Here is a 23,708-nt window from a genome sequence, read left to right on the forward strand (position 1 = left end):
TGAATATAGTACCACAAAAAAGGTACACTGTACTTTGTGTTTCCTTTAAGGAACATGCAAAAAACCTTTAAAACTAGAAAAACTAAGTAAAAAACTTTCTTGTTAATCAGAGCTTACTCTTTGCTGTTTAGAGAAGCCATTCTGAAAGAACCATAGCTTTTGTAAATGTTTGGTCTTCTAGGAAGATTAGCGCTGTTCCCTTGGTCTTCCAGGGAAATTAAGCATTGTTCCCTTACTTCTTAGTTCTCTTCCAGCTTCTGGGGTTTAAGCTTTGTTCAAAGAAACTCACTTAAGCCAAGGTGCTTTCAGGAAAAGCATTCAGGCCAGATACTCTTACCAGCAGATCCAACTGACAAGATACTAGTCATTTGCTAAATTATGTTTCTTGAAAAAGTAACAGAATTTTGATCAATGGTAATTGTGTGAATTGGGCTCTACAAATCAACCTCAGGCAAACTAAGAAAGATTTGGAATCAGCTTTTAATTCTGTCTTGGGCTCTGTAGCAAGTCAGCGTGAGAACAAGAAGAAAAAGGCCTGAGAAATGTCTAAAGATGACCTTATGTTGTTTTCTCTAGGCTGTGATTTACTGCCCAGAAACGAGCTCAGCTGTCCTGTTTGCATTCTTACCATATGTGGGTGTAAAAGGAGTTCCTTGAAACTTCAAAGTCTGTGTATGTGATGTGTGTGTGAACAGGCCGGCCTGAGAGAGAGTGATGGATGTGTGACTTGCAGCTGTGTTCTGTCTTAATTTGCTTAACCACTCCCAGCTAAAAGTGAATGATATAAAAACCCTGAGTCATGGGGGAATAAGGTGATTTCTGTCCATCAACTCAGAAGTCCATGTAATATTCATTCCATCTGTAAATGGCACCCGAACAGGGAGTAATAATAAAATTATAAATAAATTGCATCACAGAAAAAAAGATGGGTGATGTCGAAGGGCCATTTACTCAATCTCTTTTTTGAGTGCAAGATTGTTATGCTATAATGGCTTTAAATTATTTAAAATATAAGGTCTCTCCAAAGTATTTATTGATCCCTCACATTCCTTAGATAGCTAAACTTTCTTAGCCTGAATTGTTCAGATTAAGTTATGTATATTAGCTATTATGCTTACATTAAATAGGGTTTATGTTTTTCCTTTCTATAACTGAGGTGAACTGGAAATGTTTCTACTTTGCCTGAATATGGAACACACAGGTGTTTCAGAACATCCTTTATTTGATGCATCTAGCAGTTAGAGAAAGGCCTGTTTGCATAAAGAGAACCTTAGCAAGACAACAATAACAATAGAGCCATAGTCAAATGAAAGTGTGGAATGGACCCAGTGCTAAATGCATATAAAGAGAGTGCTGAAAAACTTCTAGGTTTCCAGCTTCACTGACTCTAGTATGGAACATGCTTCTTTATACTCTTCTGCTTCTTGCAATTCTTTTTCATTTTCCTGGAATTAAAAACAAAACTTTTGAGCACTTTGAAAATAATGGCCATGGGATTAAATTTAAGAAGGAAACTATGAAACAAGGGATATATCATTATTGAAAACACTAATTTTACATAATTCAAAGTACAGGCAATTTATTTTGTCCTCCTTAAGTTTCAGGATAATGGCTGTCATGCGTGAATAGATTTGACTTATGCATACCTTTATTTTGTTAAATAAATATTTAAAGCCAAGGACAGTATAACTGGAACCAACAACAGAACTCAGAACAAGAGTACCATTAAGAAAAAAAGCTTAAGCAGAAACTGACAATTGAAAAAACATATTACTACATAGTTGATTTTAAGCATTGAAGGTGAGCTAAGAACAGAAAGCAACCTCTAAAGACTACCAAATTCTTAGTAAGAATAGTAACTCCCCACATTCCATGTTTTAACTCTGTACAGCACAGTGTATGGATCAATAGCATCACTTCCGCATGCTGCTGAAATCTAGACTGTCAAGTAGCTAGTTGAATGGCAAAAGGACCCTAAATCCTGCCAGGTACTGAGAACTTATTTTGGAAAACAGTAGAGGCATGCCATCCAAGGGCAAGAGGCCTTGACTTTTCCTTTGAAAAGGGTTTTGCATTTTAGCTGTCATATGGGTCTGAGGCTTAATTTACGGCATGTATTTTTAGCCTCACAGTAGCATTTATATGTGTAGCAGAATTCTTATAAATTGCATAAGCAGTACTCAGTAAGGATTCAGCTGTCTTGTTTCTTGTCCATAGCATAATAAAAGTGGTAAGCAAAGTATTTTGACTAATTCAGTCCACTACAAGCATATTATATACATCTACATGATCTACAAAGACTACCTAAAGCAAGTGAATCATGTAACTATCACAGGAATTCAGAGTCCATTTTAACCATTCAGTATTTAAGTGTATGTTGAGTGTGCACTTCCTTAAAGACAGCTTCTAGTATTCTAATACACATAGACTGAAGACCAAGTCTGCAAAGACAGTTATCTAAAATGAAATATTGGTATGTTATAGGATGCTATTCTTGGGATCTATAAGAAGTAATTCTTCAATCCTGTTCTAATATGCTGCAATTACACTACAGACAAGCATGTTTATCCAAAATTCATCACAGAAAAGCAGAATTTCTTGATCAGTGGATTTTGGTGCTATACTTACTAGTAGTTGAGTAAGATCTGCATATGCAACTTCTAATCTGCGCTGGCAGTCTGGAATCATCATTCGTGACTCTTGTAAGATCTCAATCTGTGAAAATTAGAAGGCAATGAAATGAGAGTGTATTCCAGATAGGAATGTTATTTTTTAAGATAAATCTATTCTGAAAAAACAGTAGTCCAGTCATCATCTAGGAACTTCAGAACAGTGGTACCTATTTTCCGAATAGGCTGTTTTATTAAAAGACACAGCAGAATTACTTAAAACTCTCTTAATTTACAGGACACTTCCATTTACTTTGTGCTTAATTAAATATAAAGTATTAAGTGCAAAAGAGTATTTAGAATACTTTTTTCCCTTAGAAAAAAGTACTGCCTGGTAATCTTTCCATACAGCATTTTTTAAAAAGGCTATTTAAACCAAACTTTCTCCTGCTGTTGTGAAGCAGCTTCATCTGAAAAGGGATCATCTGATTATATGAATATCTCCTACATCTTTTGGATAATAAAACCAGTGTTCAGATAATACCACATAGAGATAATTACTGCATGAAAAAAAGTTATTGAGTTATTGATCACATTGTGTGCACACTGCAGGAAGTTCTGACTGAAAGGTAATGAAAAATGAAAAGCAAAGACCAGCAGGCTCATATTTTGATGTTTATCATGAATAAAAAGTTATTACTTATCCTTGTGCTTCATTATAGGAGAAAGATTATTCTCACCAAGCACTTTGAACAAAATTACTAAACTGACACTCCACTGAATCTGAACATCCTGCTGCCTCCTACAGAAAAACTCAGATTTATACAAAGGAACATTTATTTCATGGAACATTTCTGGATCTGAACTCCATTCAATAAGATGTGCAGAGTTATTAAATAATGTTAAATCTATTTAGAATTGCAAATAGGTTATATATATAAGTATATATAAGTATATATATATGTATATAAGTATGAACCTCTTTTGCATTCAGGATAACCTGAAACAGAAGGCTGTCACTTTAAATTGCTTACTTCATTCTGTCATTCCTATGTTATATTCTTTCAGTATTAATGCTGCCCTACTAAAGGGAACATTGTCATCACAAAAGAGAAGATGGCTATGGCTAAGGATGTATTTATGCATACAGGAAGACCTTTTGTAGTACAACATTATCATCATTCTTCAATGTCATATGCTTAAGTTCTTATTTCAAGCCATTTTTGACAGAAAGGGTTTAAAAACTTTGTTTCTAATTTCCTTTCACAGAATCCAGGGCAAAATCCATCTACTTCAATGAAGCAAAGATGGGTAACATGTTTAAACAAAGTTAAGTGCCCCAAGTTCTAGTTCTCATCGGTATTGTCACTTTCTTTTAAGCATTCAGCATTGGACTGCATAAAAAATAAGACTAGTCAATCTGCATGTTACACTTTCAGCAGTGAATAAATAAAGGTTTGTTGCTTCTATAGAACAAGGTATGCCGTGAGATGATGCCTTCTGCTTTATGTACTATGATGGAATGAATCACGGACTCCTGACTTGATGGACAGAAATCGCTTTATTGCCCATGATCCAGTTTTTATCTCATTCACTTTCAGCTGGGAGTGGTTAAGCAAATTAAGACAGAACACAACTGCAAGTCACACATCCATCACTCTCTCAGGCCGGCCTATCACACAGACACCATACACACAGATCTTGGAGTTTCAAGTTACCCTTTTTCACACCCCGGCATGGTGAATTGCAAACTGGAGGGTTTAGCTCGTTTCTAGGCAGTAAATCACAACTTAGAGAAAACAATACAAGGTCATCTAGACATTCCTCAGGTCTTTCTCTTCTTGTTCTCATGCTTGGTTTGCTACATGTCCCCCCTTTCTGTATTCAGCACAATGGAGGAAGACAGCTATGGCTCGGTGCTCCGTGATTCCGCTCAATGGGAAATTTGATGTAGTCGCTGCAAAACTTAGCAAAGATTACTACAATTCACACCACAACTTACTTCTAGTTTACAAGGCATGTCGTCTATCGTCTAACCACATGATAGCAGATTCTAAGGCATCTAAACAATGATTAACTTGCTTAAATTCAGAACTCTTGCAAGATGTTTTCAGAGGTGGTTTAATCTACACAGATTTCCGTTAATAAGGTGACTGCAACAGAGGCAGTAACTAAAATGACTACTGCTGATACGATACAGAATAACTAAGCAATACAGACCTTAGATGCAGAGAAGATCAAGGCCAAATAAGCTAAAAGGATGTTGCCAGGGGTTTATACTGCACCCACTGTTGTCGTGATACATTATACTTGCTCATCTAGAAGTTCGAGTCGACCTCAGATAATGCTGGTGTCACTGGTCATCTGTTCTCTCTTCCTGGCTCTGTTGTTCCAAGGTATCACCTGCAGACTCTGGATTTCTGGAAGTGGATTCTGCAGTTTGTCATTCCAGCTCGTGATAAGGCTGTATATATTTAGCTGGCAACCACCTAGGTCCTGCAGGAAGAAGAACGCATTCATATCCTCTTCCTCAAGTAATTAGCTCAACAGGTCCTTCTCACTGATGTGTCTCAGGATCTTTATACCAGACCTTTTGTTTTGATGCTGAAAAGGGTTTTGCTGAAAAATGTTGTTGTATGGCAGTAGTTGGAGAGATATCATCCTGCATATTCAAAAAATTTAAAACATACAGGGCTTTTTGTACCCAATCATACACTGAGGTTAGGGTTTCCCCCCTTTTTTGTTTTTCCAGCATCGCTTCCAGAGTGCGATGAGTACGTTCCACAGTAGCTTGGCCCATGGGAACATGAGAGAGACCAGGAACATGCATGACTCCCCAGTCCTGCAAAAAATGCAGCATTGAAGCAGCAGTGTAGGTAGACCCATCGTCTGTTTTGATGGATTTTGGCACACCCATGACTGCAAAAGCAGCGAACCAGTGGCTTCAAGCGTCTTTAGCTTTTTCACCTGTTCTAGCAGATGCTTGAATCTATCAGGGTGAATTTATGCTGATACTTTTGGTCTGTGTTTGGCCCTGCCACCTGTGAAAGCTTTGCTCTTTCCCTGCCAAGTTATGGGAAAACAAGCACTGATAAATGGGAAAGTTGTCCTTGAAGAGAGCTTCTTGTATAAACTGTTTTAATTGGTGTCCTGTGATTGGTTACTTGTCTGTCAAGGGCATTTGGAGGAGAAAGTGATGATGAAGTGAGGAAGGCTCGGCCCCAGACTCAATTAAGATAGACCCCCAAAACACACTGCGCGTGCGTGCGGGGATTTCCGAAGTTCTCACGCATGCGCAGAAGAAGTGCACTTACATAACCGGGAGGTGGGACTGAGGGCCTTTGGTTGGGTGGTGCTGGCCACACCTGGGAGGTTGTGGTCTCTCAATTGTTTAAAAAGTAGATAGTGCTTTCTTGGAGGGAGTTAGCTTACTTCAAGGACAACGTTGCCTTTTGGCAGGGACGCCTGCCAGCTTGTTAACTTACTGACTCTCCGAGGATGCCACTTCTGCTATGGGTAATTATAGGTATGCTAGGTCGGTAAGATAACTTTATAGGCAACAACTGGGTAACTGGGGAGATCGTGCTCGGGGCTTATTCCTCTCCTCGTTCCTCCCTTTTGGGTTTGTTCATTTTCTTGGCCACATTTTGTAATAAATACTGGGGGTTTTTTGTGTTGAGCTAGCAATGGTGTCTGTTTTTCATGTCTGTATATCTCAGACCTTCCCTGATACAGTAACCCTCCCCGATACACATGAATGTAACCAGAAAAGGTGTCAACCGTAACATGTAAGTATTTAAGGGTCCCAAAGGAGGGCACATATGTAACATCAGTTTGCCACAGTTCGTTGCTTGAAAGACCTTGTGGATTAACTCCTGCCATGGGTAATGAGGCAAATACCTGACAATCAGGACACGCACAAATGATATCCCGTGCCTGCGCTCTTGTTAAACGAAAAGATTTCTGTAAAGACAAGGCGTTTTGATGATAAAAGGAATGAGACAGATGTGCCTGTTCAAAAAGATTCAGTACCACAGCTGACATGGTTAACTTATCTGCCACTGAATTACCTTCTACGATTGGTCCTGGCAAGTTGGCATGAGAACGAATATGACAAACAAAATAAGCATGGTGACGAGAACGTACCAAATGAGACAAGTGCATAAAGCAAAGAGTCTCCAATCCGAGCTATGATACCTATGACATATTGAGAGTCACAAACAATATTTAAAGCTTGGGCACTGAATAACTCAAATGCTTTTATAGCCGCAGAAAACTCGACAATCTGTGTTGCTGCAGAAACGGTAATCACTGTTGACTGCCGGGGACAGTGATTATCAGGCTTCCATACAAGAGTACCCTTTCCCGTCTTGCCCGAACCATCAATAAAAGCAGTGACGGCATTAGCTATTGGAGTCCTGGAACAGAGATCTTGTGGTTGAAAGGGTAATTCGGATAATGACTGTAGAAACCTGTGTCTCGGCAGTTGAAAGACGATTTCCCCTAAAAAGTCAGCAAAGGCAGTCTGCAAAGATAAAGATTGCAAAAGTAAACCATGAAAAACATCTTTCTTGAAAGGCAGATAAATTACAGCTGGCTCCAAGACAGCCAGAACCTGGCATCGCTGGCGGGCTTTGTGTACCAAAGAAGTTAGCATATCCACAGTTGTAGTTAATGTTTTAGGAAACAAGTGTGACAAAAAAACCCACTCTGAAATTATGACTTGTTGGTCCACTGTAACCCATCGTCCTATTAGAGTATAAGATTGAAAAGAACTATAAATTACAAATAAAGCAATCAGGATATTCAGACATCGATGGCCTGCAAAAGCTGTGTGAATTTTTTGGATGACCAGTTGCAGAGCTTGCTGGTTTGCTTCAGTGAATTGACGCAGAGATGATAAATCAAGGTTACCCTTCAGCAGATCAAAAAGAGGGGATAAGTCTTCTGTAGTAATACCGAGCATTGACCGAATCCAGTTAATGGTCCCTAGCAATTTCTGTAAATCATTGAGTGTTTTGACATTAGTGTGCAATTTTATGGAAGAGGGAAATACTGTAGTTTCAAAAACTTTCCAGCCTAAATAGTTCCACGGAGCTTCTCTTTACCTTTTCCGGTGCTATCTGTAAGCCATAAAGTCACAGGCACTGTCGCACCACCATAAAAATTTGCTCAACCTTCACTGAATTAGCTGCTGCTATTAAGATATTGTCCATATAGTGATATATGTGAGCTTTTGGGAACTGCTGTCTTGCTGGCTGGAACACAGAATCAGCGACTAACTGGCAGATCATAGGGCTATTCATCATCCCTTGAGGCAATACAACCCATTGATATCGTCGCATAGGAGCGCTGTGATTAATACTGGGAACAGAAAAAGCAAATCTTTCACTATCTCTTCTCATGTAACAGGATGGTAAAAAGAAAGCAATCCTTCAGATCCAGAACAACCATGTCCCAAGAGTCAGGGATAAGCATCGCATTAGGAATTCCAGACTGCAACACTCCCATAGGTTGAAGGACAGCATTCACTGCTCTTAAATCTTGCAGTAATCTCCATTTTCCTGACTTTTTCGGGATTACAAATATAGGTGTGATGCCTTAAGCCCCTAATGTTTTTTTTATTTTTCTAATATTTGTAAGACTTGTAAGAATTGTAGGTTTTAAAAAGCAGAAACCCCTTTGTCCCTTGTTCCTTTCCCTTGTTTACACATTCCCTAACCCTCTTACCCCATTCTATGCCTTCTATATCAATCTACCCCTGAATTCAGTAGCAATGTTTTGTCTTTGTCAAGGCAAAGGCCTAGACTGTTTGGAGAACAGCATATCAGGGCCTAAACCACAGAATACGGTCAAAAATTAGGTAAATATGTACCCTTTGTGCTCTGATGAAGCTGAAGGTGATGAAGTAAGTGGTCCCAAAAGGACCCCAGACCCAATTCTCAGGGGGAGGGCCCGGGGCAGACCAGAGGAAGGGCCAAAGGGTGGACACATCTGGGATTGGATGGATAATGTTATAAAATGTAACCTCTCAGGCACGGCCTGCGCACGCGTCTATATCACCTACTGCCTTGGCAAATAAACCCTTTCTTATCTCACCCCTAATTAACTGCTCCGGAGACTTTTTTCAGCACCAAAATACACCGGCAACAGTGTGTTCCAGGGACTGTTAGATGGAACAATATGTCCTGCTTCTAATTGCTCTTGTACTAATTTCTGTGCCCATTCTAGCTGCTCTGATTTCAATGGCCACTGGTCCACCCAAACCAGAGTGTCTGTTTTCCAGGCTAATTTGAGCCGCCACTGTTGCACAGTGGCCTCTTAGAAAAATCCTACTTTGAATCCACTTGCATGATTAGCTGTAAATTCTACTGTTTGAGTATGTCTCTCCCCCATAGAGTACATGGAAGAGACAGAACGTAGGGGCGGAGAGTTCCCCGTTGTCTGTCTGGCCCTATAACAGATAACGCTGCCTTGCTCTGCTGCGGAACCTGCATGCCGCCGACTCCTGTAACTGCTGCTTGTGGAATTTCAATGAGACCAATCTTTAGCATTAATGATGGAAACAACTGCTCCAGTGTCCACTAGACCAGTAAAGTACCTGTCTTCTATTTGCAATTTTAACAACGGTTGGTTGTCTGAGATTAAAGTTGACCAATAGATCTGTGGTGTATTAGTACTTCCAAAACCTCCCGTTCTCTCTGTCTGATGATCTTTGTGCTGCTTCACATAAGGCAATAACAATAGCTGTGCTACTTTTTCTCCTTGTGGTATGTAACACATGGGACATTGAGTCCACAGCATCATTTTAATTTCACCTTTGTAGAAGTCCAGGAATAATAAAAAGACCACTTTTGCTGGCAGATGAGTGACCTAAAAGAAGGCCACATGTACCGCCGAGCAAAGGGCCATAAACACCCGTGCCTGCTACAACAACAGCATCATCTGGTATGTTTATTCCTGTGGCGAGGGCCAAATCCAGCCCGGCGCTCCCTGAGGTGGCAGGTTGGAGGCTGCATATGCCCTGTTTGTCTGAGGGTTGTGAGACATGAAGTTCTATGCTCTGTTGTGATTCTTGACAGGTGGGACCCACTTTTGTTTTGGGGCACCAGGCCCCCTTTGAAGTTTCCCAAAAGAGGTTTTCTGTCATTAGTAAATTTGGATCGGCACTGATTTGCCCAATGAAATCCTTTGCCACATTTCGGACATGGGCAGGAGGGTGGGGGGAATACTGTAGTTTTTATTCCCCAAGGGGCAGTCTCTTTTAATATGTCCTTCTCGATAACACTGATAACAGCGAATAGCAGCGCAGGCTACAACCATCTGTTCAGCTAATGCAGTTGCTAGCAAGGAAGCTTTGAAGGACTCTGTGCCGACATGTTGACAAGCCATAATAAGTTCAGCAACTGACTTAGTCCGATTTCTTAAAGGCACCAAAGCTCTTTGACAATCCATATTTGCATTGTCAATTGCTAACTGAAAAAGCAAAACCTATGCCGCTGCATCATTATCTATCTGCCTTGAAATTGCAGTCTGCAATCGGTCAATGAACGACTCGTAAGGTTCCTGCGGTCCCTGTTTAACAGCTGTGAAAGACAGTTCTCTGTTTTTGGCATCTGGAACTTTTCTAAGGGCTTTCATGGTCAGATCAGTAGCTTGAGTGAAAGCGAGCCATGGTAGCATGATCTGTGTCATTGCAGTAGAGTATTGCCCCTCACCCAGCAACCCATCACGACCTATAGCCGTCCCGCTCGTGACATTGTCCCTTACTTGAGCATTGACCAGTTCGCGATATTCAGCAGACCAAACTGCATGGCGGACAAGATTAAACATAAAAAGCCTTTCCAGTGAGACAGGGTCATAACCTAAGAATCTCCGACAGTCACAATCACCCTCAGTGTATATGATGATTGCAGTCCATAGTCTTTTGTTCTTTCACAACGTCATAAGGAAGATGTTCAAACTGAGGCGGGTGGTGTGGCCTATAAAGCACTGGCATAGCATTCAAGAGTTCAACATCCCCACATTTTAAAGCAGCCAATTTACAGTCCTCCAAAATAAAAGGAATCCACATTAGCCTCTGGGCGGTGTGCCGGTTGCGCTGGCACGGTGTGTGGGGGCGTGGATAACAGAGACTGAGGTTGATTATATTGTGCCTGTAAAATTTCCTCTGCTGTTGGGGCAGAAGCCGCTACTATTTCTGCCTGCTTTAGGGAGTATAGAGCTCTTTTTTAGGGCTTGCAGGATCCAGATCAAAGGACTCATTAAGCTCATCAGTCACTGTCAGTGGGTCATTAAGTATTTTATTACCCTCAGAGGATTCATCTGCATATGGCAGTAGACCAGTGGCCTGCGAAATGGTGTCTGTTTGTTCCACAGCTCTTAAAGCCGTATACACAACTTTCCAAGCAACTACAACTTCAGTCGGGATATTCGAAGCTAAGTCAGTCTTTGTTCAAAGTTCCTCACCGACCCTAGCCCATAACGCAGTCTCATAAGAACCATGTTTAGGAAACCAGGGACAAGAGTCTCTAACCCATACGAGCAATTTGACCACATCAGCCATTTTAACAGCAGACGTCTGTTCTTTTAAAATGCGATGCAAAATTTTTGCATATAATTTATGTTCCTTTGACACTGATTGACCCATAGTTCTGCAGCCACTCACCTCTGTCACAACAATGGGTGATGATCCTGAAACAGGATGATGCACGCAAATGACTGACCCAGTTCGGCTGCAGCTTCCGCCATGGAGCACTGTGTACGATGATTCAGTCTTATTCGGGTGCCATTTATGATGGAATGAATCACGGACTCCTGACTTGATGGACAGAAATTGCTTTATTGCCCATGATCCAGCATTTTTATCTCATTCACTTTCAGTGGGGAGTGGTTAAGCAAATTAAGACAGAACACAGCTGCAAGTCACACATCCATCACTCACTCAGGCCGGCCTATCACAGAGACACCACACACACAGACCTTGGAGTTTCAAGTTACCCTTTTTCACACCCCGGCATGGTGAATTGCAAACTGGAGGGCTTAGCTCGTTTCTGGGCAGTAAATCATGGCTTAGAGAAAACAATACAAGGTCATCTAGACATTCCTCAGACCTTTCTCTTCTTGTTCTCATGCTTGGCTTGCTACAATGTACTACAACTCAATAAGCAATCTGGGAAGGCATATAAGTTGTAGTCCTGGCTGCTGTAAGAACAAAACTTCCCTAACCACTCTATTCAAAACAGAATTTTACTGACATCCAAAAGAGTACCTGAGTTTTATTTACATTTACCTGCAGTTATGCAATAATGAATAAAAAAACAGAAGGAAGATAAATCCTGTAACTACATTAAGTGCAAGCAGTTGGATATAGGAACAGGAATTTTGTGTAACCAAGATTCTTAGTTGACTACCAAACTACCTATGCAAACTTTGATAATTTCTACATAAACCACTTTTTCCCATGATAATCCCAGAAGGACCATTTACTGTTAAAAATGTATATAATAAAGCAAAGTCAAAAGCTCGAATAATTAGATAAGCTTTAGGATTGGCACTTTTAAAAAGTGTTTGCTCTTTAAACAGCAGCCGTCTCCTCTCCCCCAACACATTCTAGAAACATTCTGACTAAATTCTAAGGAGTTTAAATTATAAACAGGTCACAGAGGAAGTTATTACATGAAATTGATCTAACTTTGCAAAGAACCATAAATATCTGCAAGCTTTCTGTGAATTACAATGCCAAATAGTAGTATTAAAAAAATGGAGTAATTGAAGTGCATCTAAATAAAGCATTAAGACAAAAGCATTAAAGCAAAAAATTATGTACAGAGATAAGCAAATTGAATTACTTGTCAATAAGTGCACATAGGACCAGAAGAGCTACTGTGACTAGCGAGGATGATGCCATAGAATCATAGAATGTTACGGGGTTGGAATGGACCTTTAAGATCATCTAGTCCCAGCCTCCCCTGCCATGAGCAGGGACACCTCCCACTAGACCAGGTTGCTCAAGGCCTTATCCAGCCTGGCTTTGAACACTACCAGGATTGGGGCATCCACAACTTGTCTGGGCAACCTGTTCCAGTATCTCACCACCCTCACAGTGAAAAATTTCTTCCTAATATCCAGCCTAAATTTCCCCTCTTTCAACTTGTAGCCATTATTCCTTGTCCTATCACTACAGTTCCTGATGAAGGGTCCCTCCCCGGCTTCCCTGTAGGCCCCCTTCAGATACTGGAAGGTTGCTATGAAGTCTCCAGGCAACCTTCTCTTCTCCAGACTGAATGGCCCCAACTTTCTCAGCCTGTCTTCGTATGGGAGGTGCTCCAGTCGTCTTATCAACTTTGTGGCCCTCCTCAGGACTTGCCTCAACAGTTCCATGTCCTTCTTACCTTGGGGGCACCAGAACTGTACACAGTACTCCAGATGGGGTCTCACAAGAGCAGAGGGGGAGAATCACCTCCTTTGACCTGCTGGCCATGCTCCTTTTGATGCAGCCCAGCATTTAGTTGGCTTTCTGGGCTGTGAGCACACACTGCTGGCTCATGTTGAGTTTTTCATCAACCATAATTCCCAAGTCTTTCTCTGCAGGGCTACTCTCAATCATCTCTCCGCCCAACCCGTAGGTGCGTCTGGTCCTATTCCTTTAAGTGTGCTGAAAAATCCAGTCAAACAAATTTCTTCAAAGAACCACATTTCAGGTCAGTTGTCTTTCAGGATTGAAGATATTTCTGCTGAGTGACCAAATGTCTGGCATCTTTCAAAAGAAAGCAGTCTGCTCAGATGTGATGGAGCTCTCTAACTGTTAGGGTGTATATAGCCAGTTAAACACCATATTAGTCTACTAAACACCATATGCATTTTTTGTAAATTGGTTCAGATGTCAAAGAACTACTGCATATTCCCTATCAATAGTCTTCAATCTGTTTTTCATAAATTCCAGATTGCAGTGACAGATAAAGCAGAATTGGAAACAGAAAAACCAAATAGATGCAAACACAGATCCACCTCCCAGTTCTTAAAGTGGAAGGGCACCATAACAAAACTCAGACAATTATTTTACACATTCAAAATAAGCACAAAGGCCAAACACAACTCTGAGAAACAGCTGAGGAGGTAATGCCTGAGGCTTTAAACATAAGCACCTTTGATTTTAGCAGGTCCCATAATAAAAGTTCAAAGCCAGTATTTCAACTTATCTAGGCAGATCAGAGCTGCTTAGTTGAGGCAGATTCTCTGTTTTTTGGCTCACCCAAGCACTTAAACTAAATCAAATTTTTGATATTTTAGGAATAGAAATAAATACTACTGCTTACGAGTGTTGATAACAAGTTTTCTACAACAGGAAACAATTTTACTGAGCCTAACTGACATATAATGTGGACAACAGTTTAATCGGTTTCAAAAAGATAGAAGCAGAGTTTGATGGTTTTTTTAGTTTTGAGGTTTTTTTTCAGCTGACCCACAACTTAGGAGATTTAGAGATGTGCAGACCCACAAATAATTTGAAAACAACAAGAAGAAAACATCCATAGGATGCTCTGTCATTCCTTGATCTTAAGAAGGACAGTCTAGTAAAATAATGGGTCACAGGCTATGGTGACGATATTGTTTTATATTACAAGAATGGTGTTATAAACACAAAAGATAGGCTAAAAAATTAGAAATGTGAATGAGTGATATATATATGAATTACATACCGTGAACACCAATGGTTCCAAAATTAATAATCCTACAGTTGAGAGATATTAGTTGTTTAGCATAAATAAGATTTAAGTAGAATGAGTTACATGGAGTTATGTGTGATTTAGTATGTTGTTTGCTAAGCTTTACTTGATCTTCATGAAGAACTAGATTAGCTGAAGCCTTAGGTCACAAGCTGTGAACCTAAACCTAGGTATGTTTTTGGCTAGAATGGAGTTAATTTTCTTAGCAATTTTCCTAATAGCTGATACAGAGCTGTGTTTTGTCTTTAGTATGAGAACAATATTGATAACACACTGATGTCTTGGTTGTTGCTAAGTAATGGTTATCCTAAGTCTAGAGCTTTTTTAGTTTCCCATGCTCTACCAGAGAGCAGGTGCACCAGTAGCACAAATCAGAAGATAAGGAGACTACAACCATCATCAGAAGCTGCAACTTGACGAGATAAGAACAATTAACAGCCTGCCTGCATGGACACAGAGAGAAAAAACAATAAGATGTTAGAAGACTCCAGATAAAAAATTACCATTGGACCAAAAAGCACGTGCAAGGCATGTGAAAAGCATGTGAGAGGTAGATTAATAAGTCATAAGGGTATAATTGCCCAGGGATTTCTTTGTTCTGGGTCCCTCTCTGGAGGTACCCAGCTTGAGCTGAACTGATGCTGTACCATTCTATTACATTTTTTATTTTTTATAAATACAGGAAATCTAGGGTTGAGCCTGAAGAAGGAGGAAACGCGCCTGAGAGTGAATGTGTGTAAGCGAGGAATCAAAAGGGGCACCTGTCAACTCACTGGAGCTTCCAGTTGAGGTGGAACTCTGGTACAAGCAGTTAAACTCTCAGGTGGTGTGTGTGCAACTCCTTGAACGTGTAGAAACCAGAAGATAAGGGGTTAATGTGTATGTCTCAAACACTGATAGTTGGAGGGCTGGGGAGCCAACCAAGGATTGTTGGTAATAACAGACAAGAATTGCTGGTAATAACCAAGGATTGTTGGTAATAACACCCTGAGAAAGAACAAGATGTGGCTGGAGAAGAGGAACATGCGGAGGTGGGGCAGCCCTAAAGGACAAATGTCCTTGTTCTAGTTCCTGGAGATAAGCACAAGCATAGGAATGAGGCCTAGAAGTGGGCATGGACAAACCCAAAAGACAACCCAAACCCCCAAAGCCCTCCGACCCATTTCCAGAAAAGTATGAAAGAATAGACTGCTTGTGATAACTAATTTGCATAGAAAGTGAGAAACCTATGTTCAGGGTAGGGAAACATTTATAAAAAGGAACCCCCACCAAGCCCAGTATCGTGGTTTAAAGAAAAATATTGGGACAGGAACTCCAATAAATGAACTCCCTCCCCTTTTAATTTCTCACCAATACAGAGAGACAGGGTAACCCATCTAGATGATCAAGAGAAACCAGTTGTTGCAATCTTTTTGGATTTCAGTAAAGATTTTGATACTGTCTCTCCCAGGATCCTTCTGGACAAAATGTCCAGCCCACAGCTGGATAAACACACCATGCGGTGGGTGAGCAATTGGCTCAGGGGTCGAGTACAGAGAGTAATAGTGAATGGGGTGACATCAGACTGGTGACCTGTCACTAGTGGGGATCCACAGGGCTCCATCATAGGCCCTGTGATCTTCAACATCTTCATAAATGACTTGGACACAGGACTGGAAGGGATACTAATCAAGTTTGCAGATTATACAAAACTGGGAGGAGTTGTTGACTCCCTCAAAGGCAGGGAGTCCCTGCAGAGAGACCCTGACAAATTAGAAGAGGACTGGACAATCACCAACCATATGAAGTTCAACAAGGTGAAGTGCCAGATACTGCACCTGGGATGGGGCAACCCTGGATGTACATACAGACTGGGGAATGAGATGCTGGAAAGCAGTGCTGTGGCAAGTTGAATATGAGTCAGCAGTGCCCTGGCAGTCAGGAGGGCCAACCGTGTCCTGGGGCGCAACTGGCAAGGCATTGCCAGCCAGTTGAGGGAGGTGATTGTCCCACTCTACTCAGCACTGGTGCGGCCTCACCTTGAATATTGTGTGCAATTTTGGTGGTGCATCCACTCTTCCTCCTGTGGGTCTGGGGGCTTATTTTCATCTTCCTAGGCTTGACCACCCTTTTCTTCTATTGTTCTCCACCCACTCACTGAAGCTTGGAGAAAGGCTTGGCTCCAGGCCTGTTTCTTGTATTCAAATGTCTACTTTATCTTACTGCATCTTAATTTATTACCTCTAGGCCTATCATATGTTTCTTTTACCATTCTTTTAAGTTTTGGTCCAGTAAGTAGAATACAACAAGCACAGATCGTTTAGATGTTGGTAGCTGGTTAGCAGGCCCAGATTTCTCAGTTAACTCTTTTGGGCCTGGCTTCTTGTTTCAGTTGTTAGTTTGATTTTTGCTGAGTTCATTTTTTCTTTTTATGGAAAAAAATTAGTGTGGGAAAAGCTTTTACTTTTATCTTATGGATGGATACTTTTGTTTCAATCAATTGAGAATTGGAATATTCAATCAAATTTAGCCTGGGAGTTGGTACAAGAATTTATGCATATTTGGAATCATACAAATATGATATTACATATTTACATATTACATACCACAGTCTCAGTCAGTGGTAAGGCAGAAGACAACTAAGCTCTATATAAATAAATTCTTTATTTGTATACAAATTCTTCATTTGTATTTCTTTCTCATAACATAATGAAAACAAAGCAGGACATGCACACGTACTATGAACTTATTTGTTTTAGTTTGTTCTAAAAGGGCTTTCTCCTAGCTTGTTTTTATTTATTTTTATATTGGGTTTTGTTTAACCTATTCTTCCGTTTGAAAATGAAGATGGAAGAACAGTGGGTTTTATAACACAGTCACCAGACTATTGAAAAAAGTGGAAACAATTTTAATTTACAGTTTCAGTTTCTGTGAAGATTTAAGACAAAACATTTGGGAAATGCTTGGGAAAACATAGTTAAAAGATAACATATTTAGCTGAAAGAATATAAAGGCCACAGTTAAACACAGATGCCACACTTCTGTAAAGAATATAAATGAATCTCGCAAATCCAAGCCTTATCTCAGTGACAAGAAAACTTGACACTCCTCCTTCCAAAAGGGAATGTACCAACTGTCTGCAACAACTATCCTTTATGGGGAATCTTCCAAGAAAAAATTAATCATATTGTAATAATGACTCAAAACCATACCCATTGTTGGTGAGTGATAGCCATCCTAACACCAAGTGCTAAACAATCCATACCCAGTCTCCTTAAAATTTAACAATTCTGGAGGAAAGGAAGTTTCTACAAATGCATATTATGACTTTTATAATTGATGGAATTTTACTCTAGTACTTATATAACAGGAGTCTGGAAAAAGGTACGGGAGACTTTTTTATTTAAGGATGGCTATGATTAAATTAGGGTAAAGGATTTTATAAAACAAGTTGTAGGATAGTTTACCTGCTTCTTAATTCCATAATCATCACATGCTTCAGCTTTCATTTTTTCAATCTTTTCTTCTTGCTGTTTTGCTTCTTTTTCATACGTAACTTTTTCTTTTGCCAATCTGCAATTAAACCAAGTGATTGCGTTAATCTAGTTCAATTATGGTAAAAAGTTATAGCATTGAAAACAAAAAAGAAAAAACCCTGAAAGCTGCAGCCCTATAATACACAGTTTTATAAAAACAAGGCTCTTAACCACTGCAAAAAACTGCATCTAGGAAATGCTGAATTTAGCTATAACATATTGAAACAGGAGCCAGGCCTAAAAGAGTTAACTGAGATATCTTGGCCTGCTAAGAAACCCCAATCAATACATGTTTTGCTAGAAGAACATTTTAGGAACACTGGTTAATATCATGTTCTGTTCTGCTCACTGGACCAAAGGCCTTATTATGGAAGGAATAGAAGTAGTACACACACAGTAATAAAGTAGACATTTGAATAAGATCTAGAAGGCCCAGAGCCAGGATTTTGCAAGCTTGAAGAATTCAGGTCACCTAATTGAAGAGGTCAAATTGAGGAAGACGTCCATGGTGACCACCAGAGGGATGAAGGCTTGAGGAGAAGACCCCCACAGTAGAAGACTGCGCATGTCTGGAAAGACTCCGCCCAGAGATTAGCCTACTTATTAATATGTATGTTAAATGATGTAACCAAGTATCTAAAGTGTATAAAATAGCTTGTTTTTGCACTTTCAAGTCGAGTAAGTTTTTTGTGATGCGAACCACGCTTGCTCCCGGAGCTGTCAATAAATACCTTTGCTGCTCAAAGATCCAAAAGTCTCTGAGCAGATCTCTATACTGGATTTTTTGGACTCAGTATAATCTTATAAAAATAATTTCAATTAAAAATATTTTTAAAGATTGTGTGGGTTTATCTATATAGAATATCCTAAAAAAGCTATATACCAGTATTTAATTTTAAATACATAATTGAAACAGATAAGAAGCTACCTTGTAAATTGGAATGTCTGCTAATAAAGACACTAGTTCAGAGGAGAAAGCTTTCTATCTCAAAAAAAGTTCTTACATCATAGGTAGCCAAAAAAACCTTAATATTAAGATGTCTGCAAAGGCAACACTCTTACCATCAACTTCTAGATCACCATTTGTCAGACTTTCTCATCACCATCCAGACTCTGATAATAAATGATGGACATAATTCTTAAAAAAAAAATTATTATATGTAAATAAAAAGGAAAAACTCCTTCATGTTCACAACCTATGATTCCAAAATGGTTTGTTTTAGGTTTTTTCCTGATCACAACTCCATGTCATGCCATTAAATGCAATATTTCCCATACTAGTTTTCGTACACAATAATGAAAAGTAAAATTCCCAAATAACACAGCAGCCTCATAGTCTTGTGTTTCCTAGAGTATTTTCTACATTTACCTTTATGCTGGTTTGAAAGTTATAGACAAAAATTCTATAATTTACATTAATAGCAATTTTCTTTGACCTTATTTTTCAAAGGGAAAAGAATCCATCTTTTAATCCCAATAATGGACTCATATTTGGTAGCAACATGCTTTTTGCTATCAAGTGTAGATTCAAGAATAATGCAAGAAATTTTGAAGGTCAGAGGGGAATATTAAGGTAGTCTATCTAGTCTGACGTCCTGCAGTAATTTTTACATTGCAATTCCATTATTAGGCTTAATTATTTGTTGTTATTGAAATTTTGCTATCTCCTACTTTGTTACATATGTTCATCATGTATATGTTGGATTATATAACACTAGATTCCAACCAAAACACCCTTCAGGATCTGGAGAATGATGAAGTAATTCCCGATTAACTAACTCAAGACCAAAACAAACATTGAGATGGTAGTGCAAACCTGGGAGCAAGGAAAATCCTTCCCCAAACAAGAACAAGCCTATATCAGATCAGCCTATATTCGGTAAGATTGTTTAAGGAGAACTCAACAGCCAAAAGAATAAAATCAGATGCAAGAATCAAACAATATTATACAAATGAAAAGAGAATAAAAGTCTTGTAGAAAGCTTCTTGGTCACATTAGCACATCAGAGCAAAGTAATTACTAATTAAGTAAGAACAGCTCAGTAGGTACCAGAAAAAGTCGGACCATAGCTTGTTGCATTTCAAGTACACAGACCATATATAGATGGAAAAACCTGCAACCATAATAAATACTACAGGTGTAATTTAAGCAGACATTCCACAGTGTTGTATGAAATATAAGCTACAGTACCTTTAACTTTTAACTGCAAGAATTCAAAACCAAAAAAGTAAACAATGTATATTACCTATCATAGTGTAAAAGCCCCAGACTTGCTTGACAAGTTTCTTAAAAGGGCTTAGGTTTTTTTATACCTGAGGCAGTGCATGGGAGAAATGCAATAGCATTCTCAGGAGATTAAACAACAAACTTTTACTGTCAAACGTTAGAAAATGAGGGTACTTGGCAAATTTTAAAGCAAACATTCAATTGAAATAAAGCATTTCACAAGGCGTTGACTTAGCAAACTCTAACCCAACTTTTAGTTAGCCAGATTTCAAGAAGAGGAAATTAGGAGAAGAAAAGAGAGAAAGAGAGAAAGGGAACAGAGAAAGATTAATAATCACCTCTTGAATTCCAGCGTGATCTCAGCTGCTATAAAATCCAAATGGTGGGCCGTGACCACGTGCATCTTTGTGCTATTGCTTTTATCTATTCTGGTCTCTTGGGGCCATCCCCCCAGGTGGGACTTTCAGTGTGCCAGTGGCTAATAGCCATTCTGGGGCTAGACTAGAGGCTCCAGAGGCAGGGGATGTGGAGCAGTGCACCATCCTATCTCCCTGCCCCACCCCCCTTTAGTTGTTTTGAGCCACTAATCATTTTCTCCAGTCTCTCACACAGTTATACTTGTCTGTGCTGGTTTTCACTGGGATAGGGTTAATTTTCTTCACGGTAGCTAGTATGAGGCTGTTTTGGAATTGTACTGAAAACAGTGTTGATAATACAGAAATGTGTTTGTTATTGCTGAGCAGTGCTCACACAGCATCAAGACCTTTACTGGTCCTCACTCTGCCCTGCCAGGGAGTAGGCTGGGGGTGCACAAGAAGTTTGGAGGGGACACAGCCAGGACAGCTGACCCTAACTGGCCAAATTGAAAATTGAGCAGCTGCAGAAACAGTTACAGGAAGAAAAGAAGAAAAAACAAAAATTGGAAGAAAAGGTAGAGATGATACTTAAGCAAGCTGTCTATCCACCTGGCATTGTACAGATCAGAAAACTAATTGTATCCCCCTTAAGAATGGGGTGGAAATATATGGGGTGATCCCTGTGATAACCAACTAAGGAAAATTTATTATTTAATAAAGTAAAAATAATTTATTCTTTAATAAAGAATGGGCAGCCAAAGAGGAGGCAGCAGCAGCAGTAGTGGCAACTGAGGTAAGTCCAGGGATGAAGGTTAGATTGAACTGCACAGGGGAGTTCCCGAGCTCAGGGACACCTAAGCAGAAGCCCAGAGCCCTGTCAGGACCAGAAAGCCCTCCCGAACCAATCAATTGAGGAGGGGACGTTGCCAGGAGCACTGCAAGAGATTTAAAAAGCTCTAGGGAGCGAGCGACCAGGGACATGGTGTGGCAGTTTGTGCGGGCAGGGCATGCAGGGAGGGTGCTGCAATCTGCAAGTAGGTCCACAGCTCAGGTAAGTGCTAAGTGCTCTAGGCCTCTGCCATAATGGTGGGCACTCGCCTTGGAGCCAAAACCTATGTGTCTACTGAGACAGCCCCTGAGAAGTCTGATGCTTCTACCCAGATAGAACTGGTAAGGAAGGAGATATCAGTACAGGTGGTAGCTTGCAATAGATGTCCAGATACTTCTGGAGAAAAGGCTAATACCTGCACAGAGTGTGCACAAGTTGATGACCTGTTGCGGCATGTGGCCAAATTACAAGAGACAGTTAATAGGCTGTGTAGTATTAGAGGGGCTGAAACGGAGATAGATCCGTGGCTTTGGAACCACACACCTACAATGGATACCACTGAGCTTCAGACAGCTTGGACCCTCGCGACCCACAAAAGCAAGGCTCCAATTCAACCTCTACCCTCCAACATCCAGACCGAAAACAAATATTAAGCTTTAAAGACTCTAGATGTCCATGAGCAAGGCCAACAAGGAGAACCTGCACCAGCAGAGCACAGTGGTTTATCATAAAAAGAAATGTTGAGTGCTTGTAGTGGGTGACTGTCTATTAAGGGTGTGTTGGGTCTGGCTGAGCTGGAGTTCATTTCCCCACAGTAGCCCTCACAGTGCTGGGCTTTGCATTGGCAGCTAGAAGGGTGTTGATAATGCACCGGTGTTTTTGGCTACTGCTGAGCATAGCACCAACACTGTAACATTCCTTCCTTAGTTGAGGGCAAGATCCTGGGAGGGGACCTGAGTAGGCCAGCTGACCCAAACCGACCAAAGGGATATTCCATACCATATGATATCAGCTCAGATATAAAAACTAAGGCACAGAGCAGGAGGGGGGGGCATTCATTGTCTCCAGTGGCTGCCTGCTGAGAAACCGTCACGCGTACTGAAGCCCTACTTCTCGGGAGCGGCCAACCATTGCTGCTCATGGGAAGCAGAGAATAAACCCTGCTATCTTTCGCTTCTGTGCGCGCAAGCTTTGCTTTACTTTTTGCTTCAAATAAACTGCCTTATCCCAACCCATGAGTTGTTTTTTTTTTCCACCTTACTCTCTCCCCTGTCCAGCTGGGGAGTGATAGAGCGGCTGGGTGGGCACCTGGTGTCCAGCCAAGGTCAACCCACCACAAAGGGGCACTGAGGCACCCAACTGCTGGACTGATAGTCATGAGAAATATGCTGCCTACTGAGGGCTAAGGTCCATGATGTTGCCAAGAGGGTACCCCAACTTGTCAAGACCATGGACTACTTACAACCTGCTACTACTTTTTCATGTGGGTACAAATAATGCCACAAGCCAAAAAATGGGCAGGATCAAGGAAGACTTTAAAGCCCTGGTGATGCAGGTGAAAAATATCAGTGCCCAAGTCACCTTCTCATGTATCCTACTGGTCAGAGAAATGGGGACAGACAGAAGCAGATGCATAGTGCAGATCAGTGTCTAGCTTCGTGGGTGATGTCATCAAGGCTTTGGCTTTTATGACACTGGCTTGAACTTTAATGATTGTAACCTGTTAGGGAGGGATGGGATCCACTTGTCTAAAAAGGGCAAGAGAATCTTTGGCAGTAGGTTGACCAATTTGACAAGATGGGCTTTAAACTGAAGGACTTGGGGGGTGGGGTCCAAAGTGGCGATGCTCATGCCATTGCTTCCCCCTGGAGAGTAGGCCATGCCAACCAGGGCAGCCACAGATGTTCCATGGCTACCTCTCAAGATGAGAATTATAGGACTAACCACATCAAGGGTGTGTATGGCTATGGAGAATCCTCTTACACCCCTTCTAAGGAACCTGCATGCTTGATTACCTCTCTGAAGTGCCTGTACACAAATGTTCACAGTATGGGAAATAAACAAGAAGAACCACAAATCTATGTACAATCGCAGGGCCATGATCTCATCGCAATTACTGAGACATGGTGGGATAGCTCATGACTAGAATGTTGTCATGGATGGCTGTGTACTTTTTAGAAAGAAAAGGTCAGCAAGGCAAGGCAGTAGAGTTGCTGTTTATGTGAGACAGCAACTGGAATGTATTGAGCTCTACCCAGAGAGAGACAAACGAGTTGAGAGCTTATGGGTAAGAATAAGGGGGAGCCTAATATGGGTGGTATGGTTGTGGGTGTTTACTAAAGGCCACCTGATCAGGAGGAGGAAGTTGATGAGGCTTTCTATGGGCATCTGGAAATAGCCTTGCGGTCACAGACCCTGGTTCTCCTGGGGGATTTCAACCACC

At 40.6% G+C, this 23,708-nt stretch overlaps 1 protein-coding gene across 1 annotated transcript in view; it reads right to left on the reverse strand.

Moving 5' to 3' along the window:
• Positions 1 to 1,204: 1,204 nt before the first annotated feature.
• The window catches only part of LOC135405158 (tubulin-specific chaperone A-like), a 73,222-nt gene continuing 50,718 nt past the window's right edge, over positions 1,205 to 23,708 (reverse strand). The window contains exons 2-4 of the mRNA XM_064639866.1: positions 17,785 to 17,890; positions 2,629 to 2,715; positions 1,205 to 1,445 (exon numbers count right to left, since the gene is read on the reverse strand). Of these exons, the coding sequence (XP_064495936.1) occupies positions 1,365 to 1,445; positions 2,629 to 2,715; positions 17,785 to 17,890 (274 nt within the window). The 3' untranslated portion in view covers positions 1,205 to 1,364. The remainder of the gene's footprint in view (positions 1,446 to 2,628; positions 2,716 to 17,784; positions 17,891 to 23,708) is intronic.

The sequence above is a fragment of the Pseudopipra pipra genome, chromosome W (assembly GCF_036250125.1).
Source record: "Pseudopipra pipra isolate bDixPip1 chromosome W, bDixPip1.hap1, whole genome shotgun sequence".
Lineage (NCBI taxonomy): Eukaryota > Metazoa > Chordata > Aves > Passeriformes > Pipridae > Pseudopipra > Pseudopipra pipra.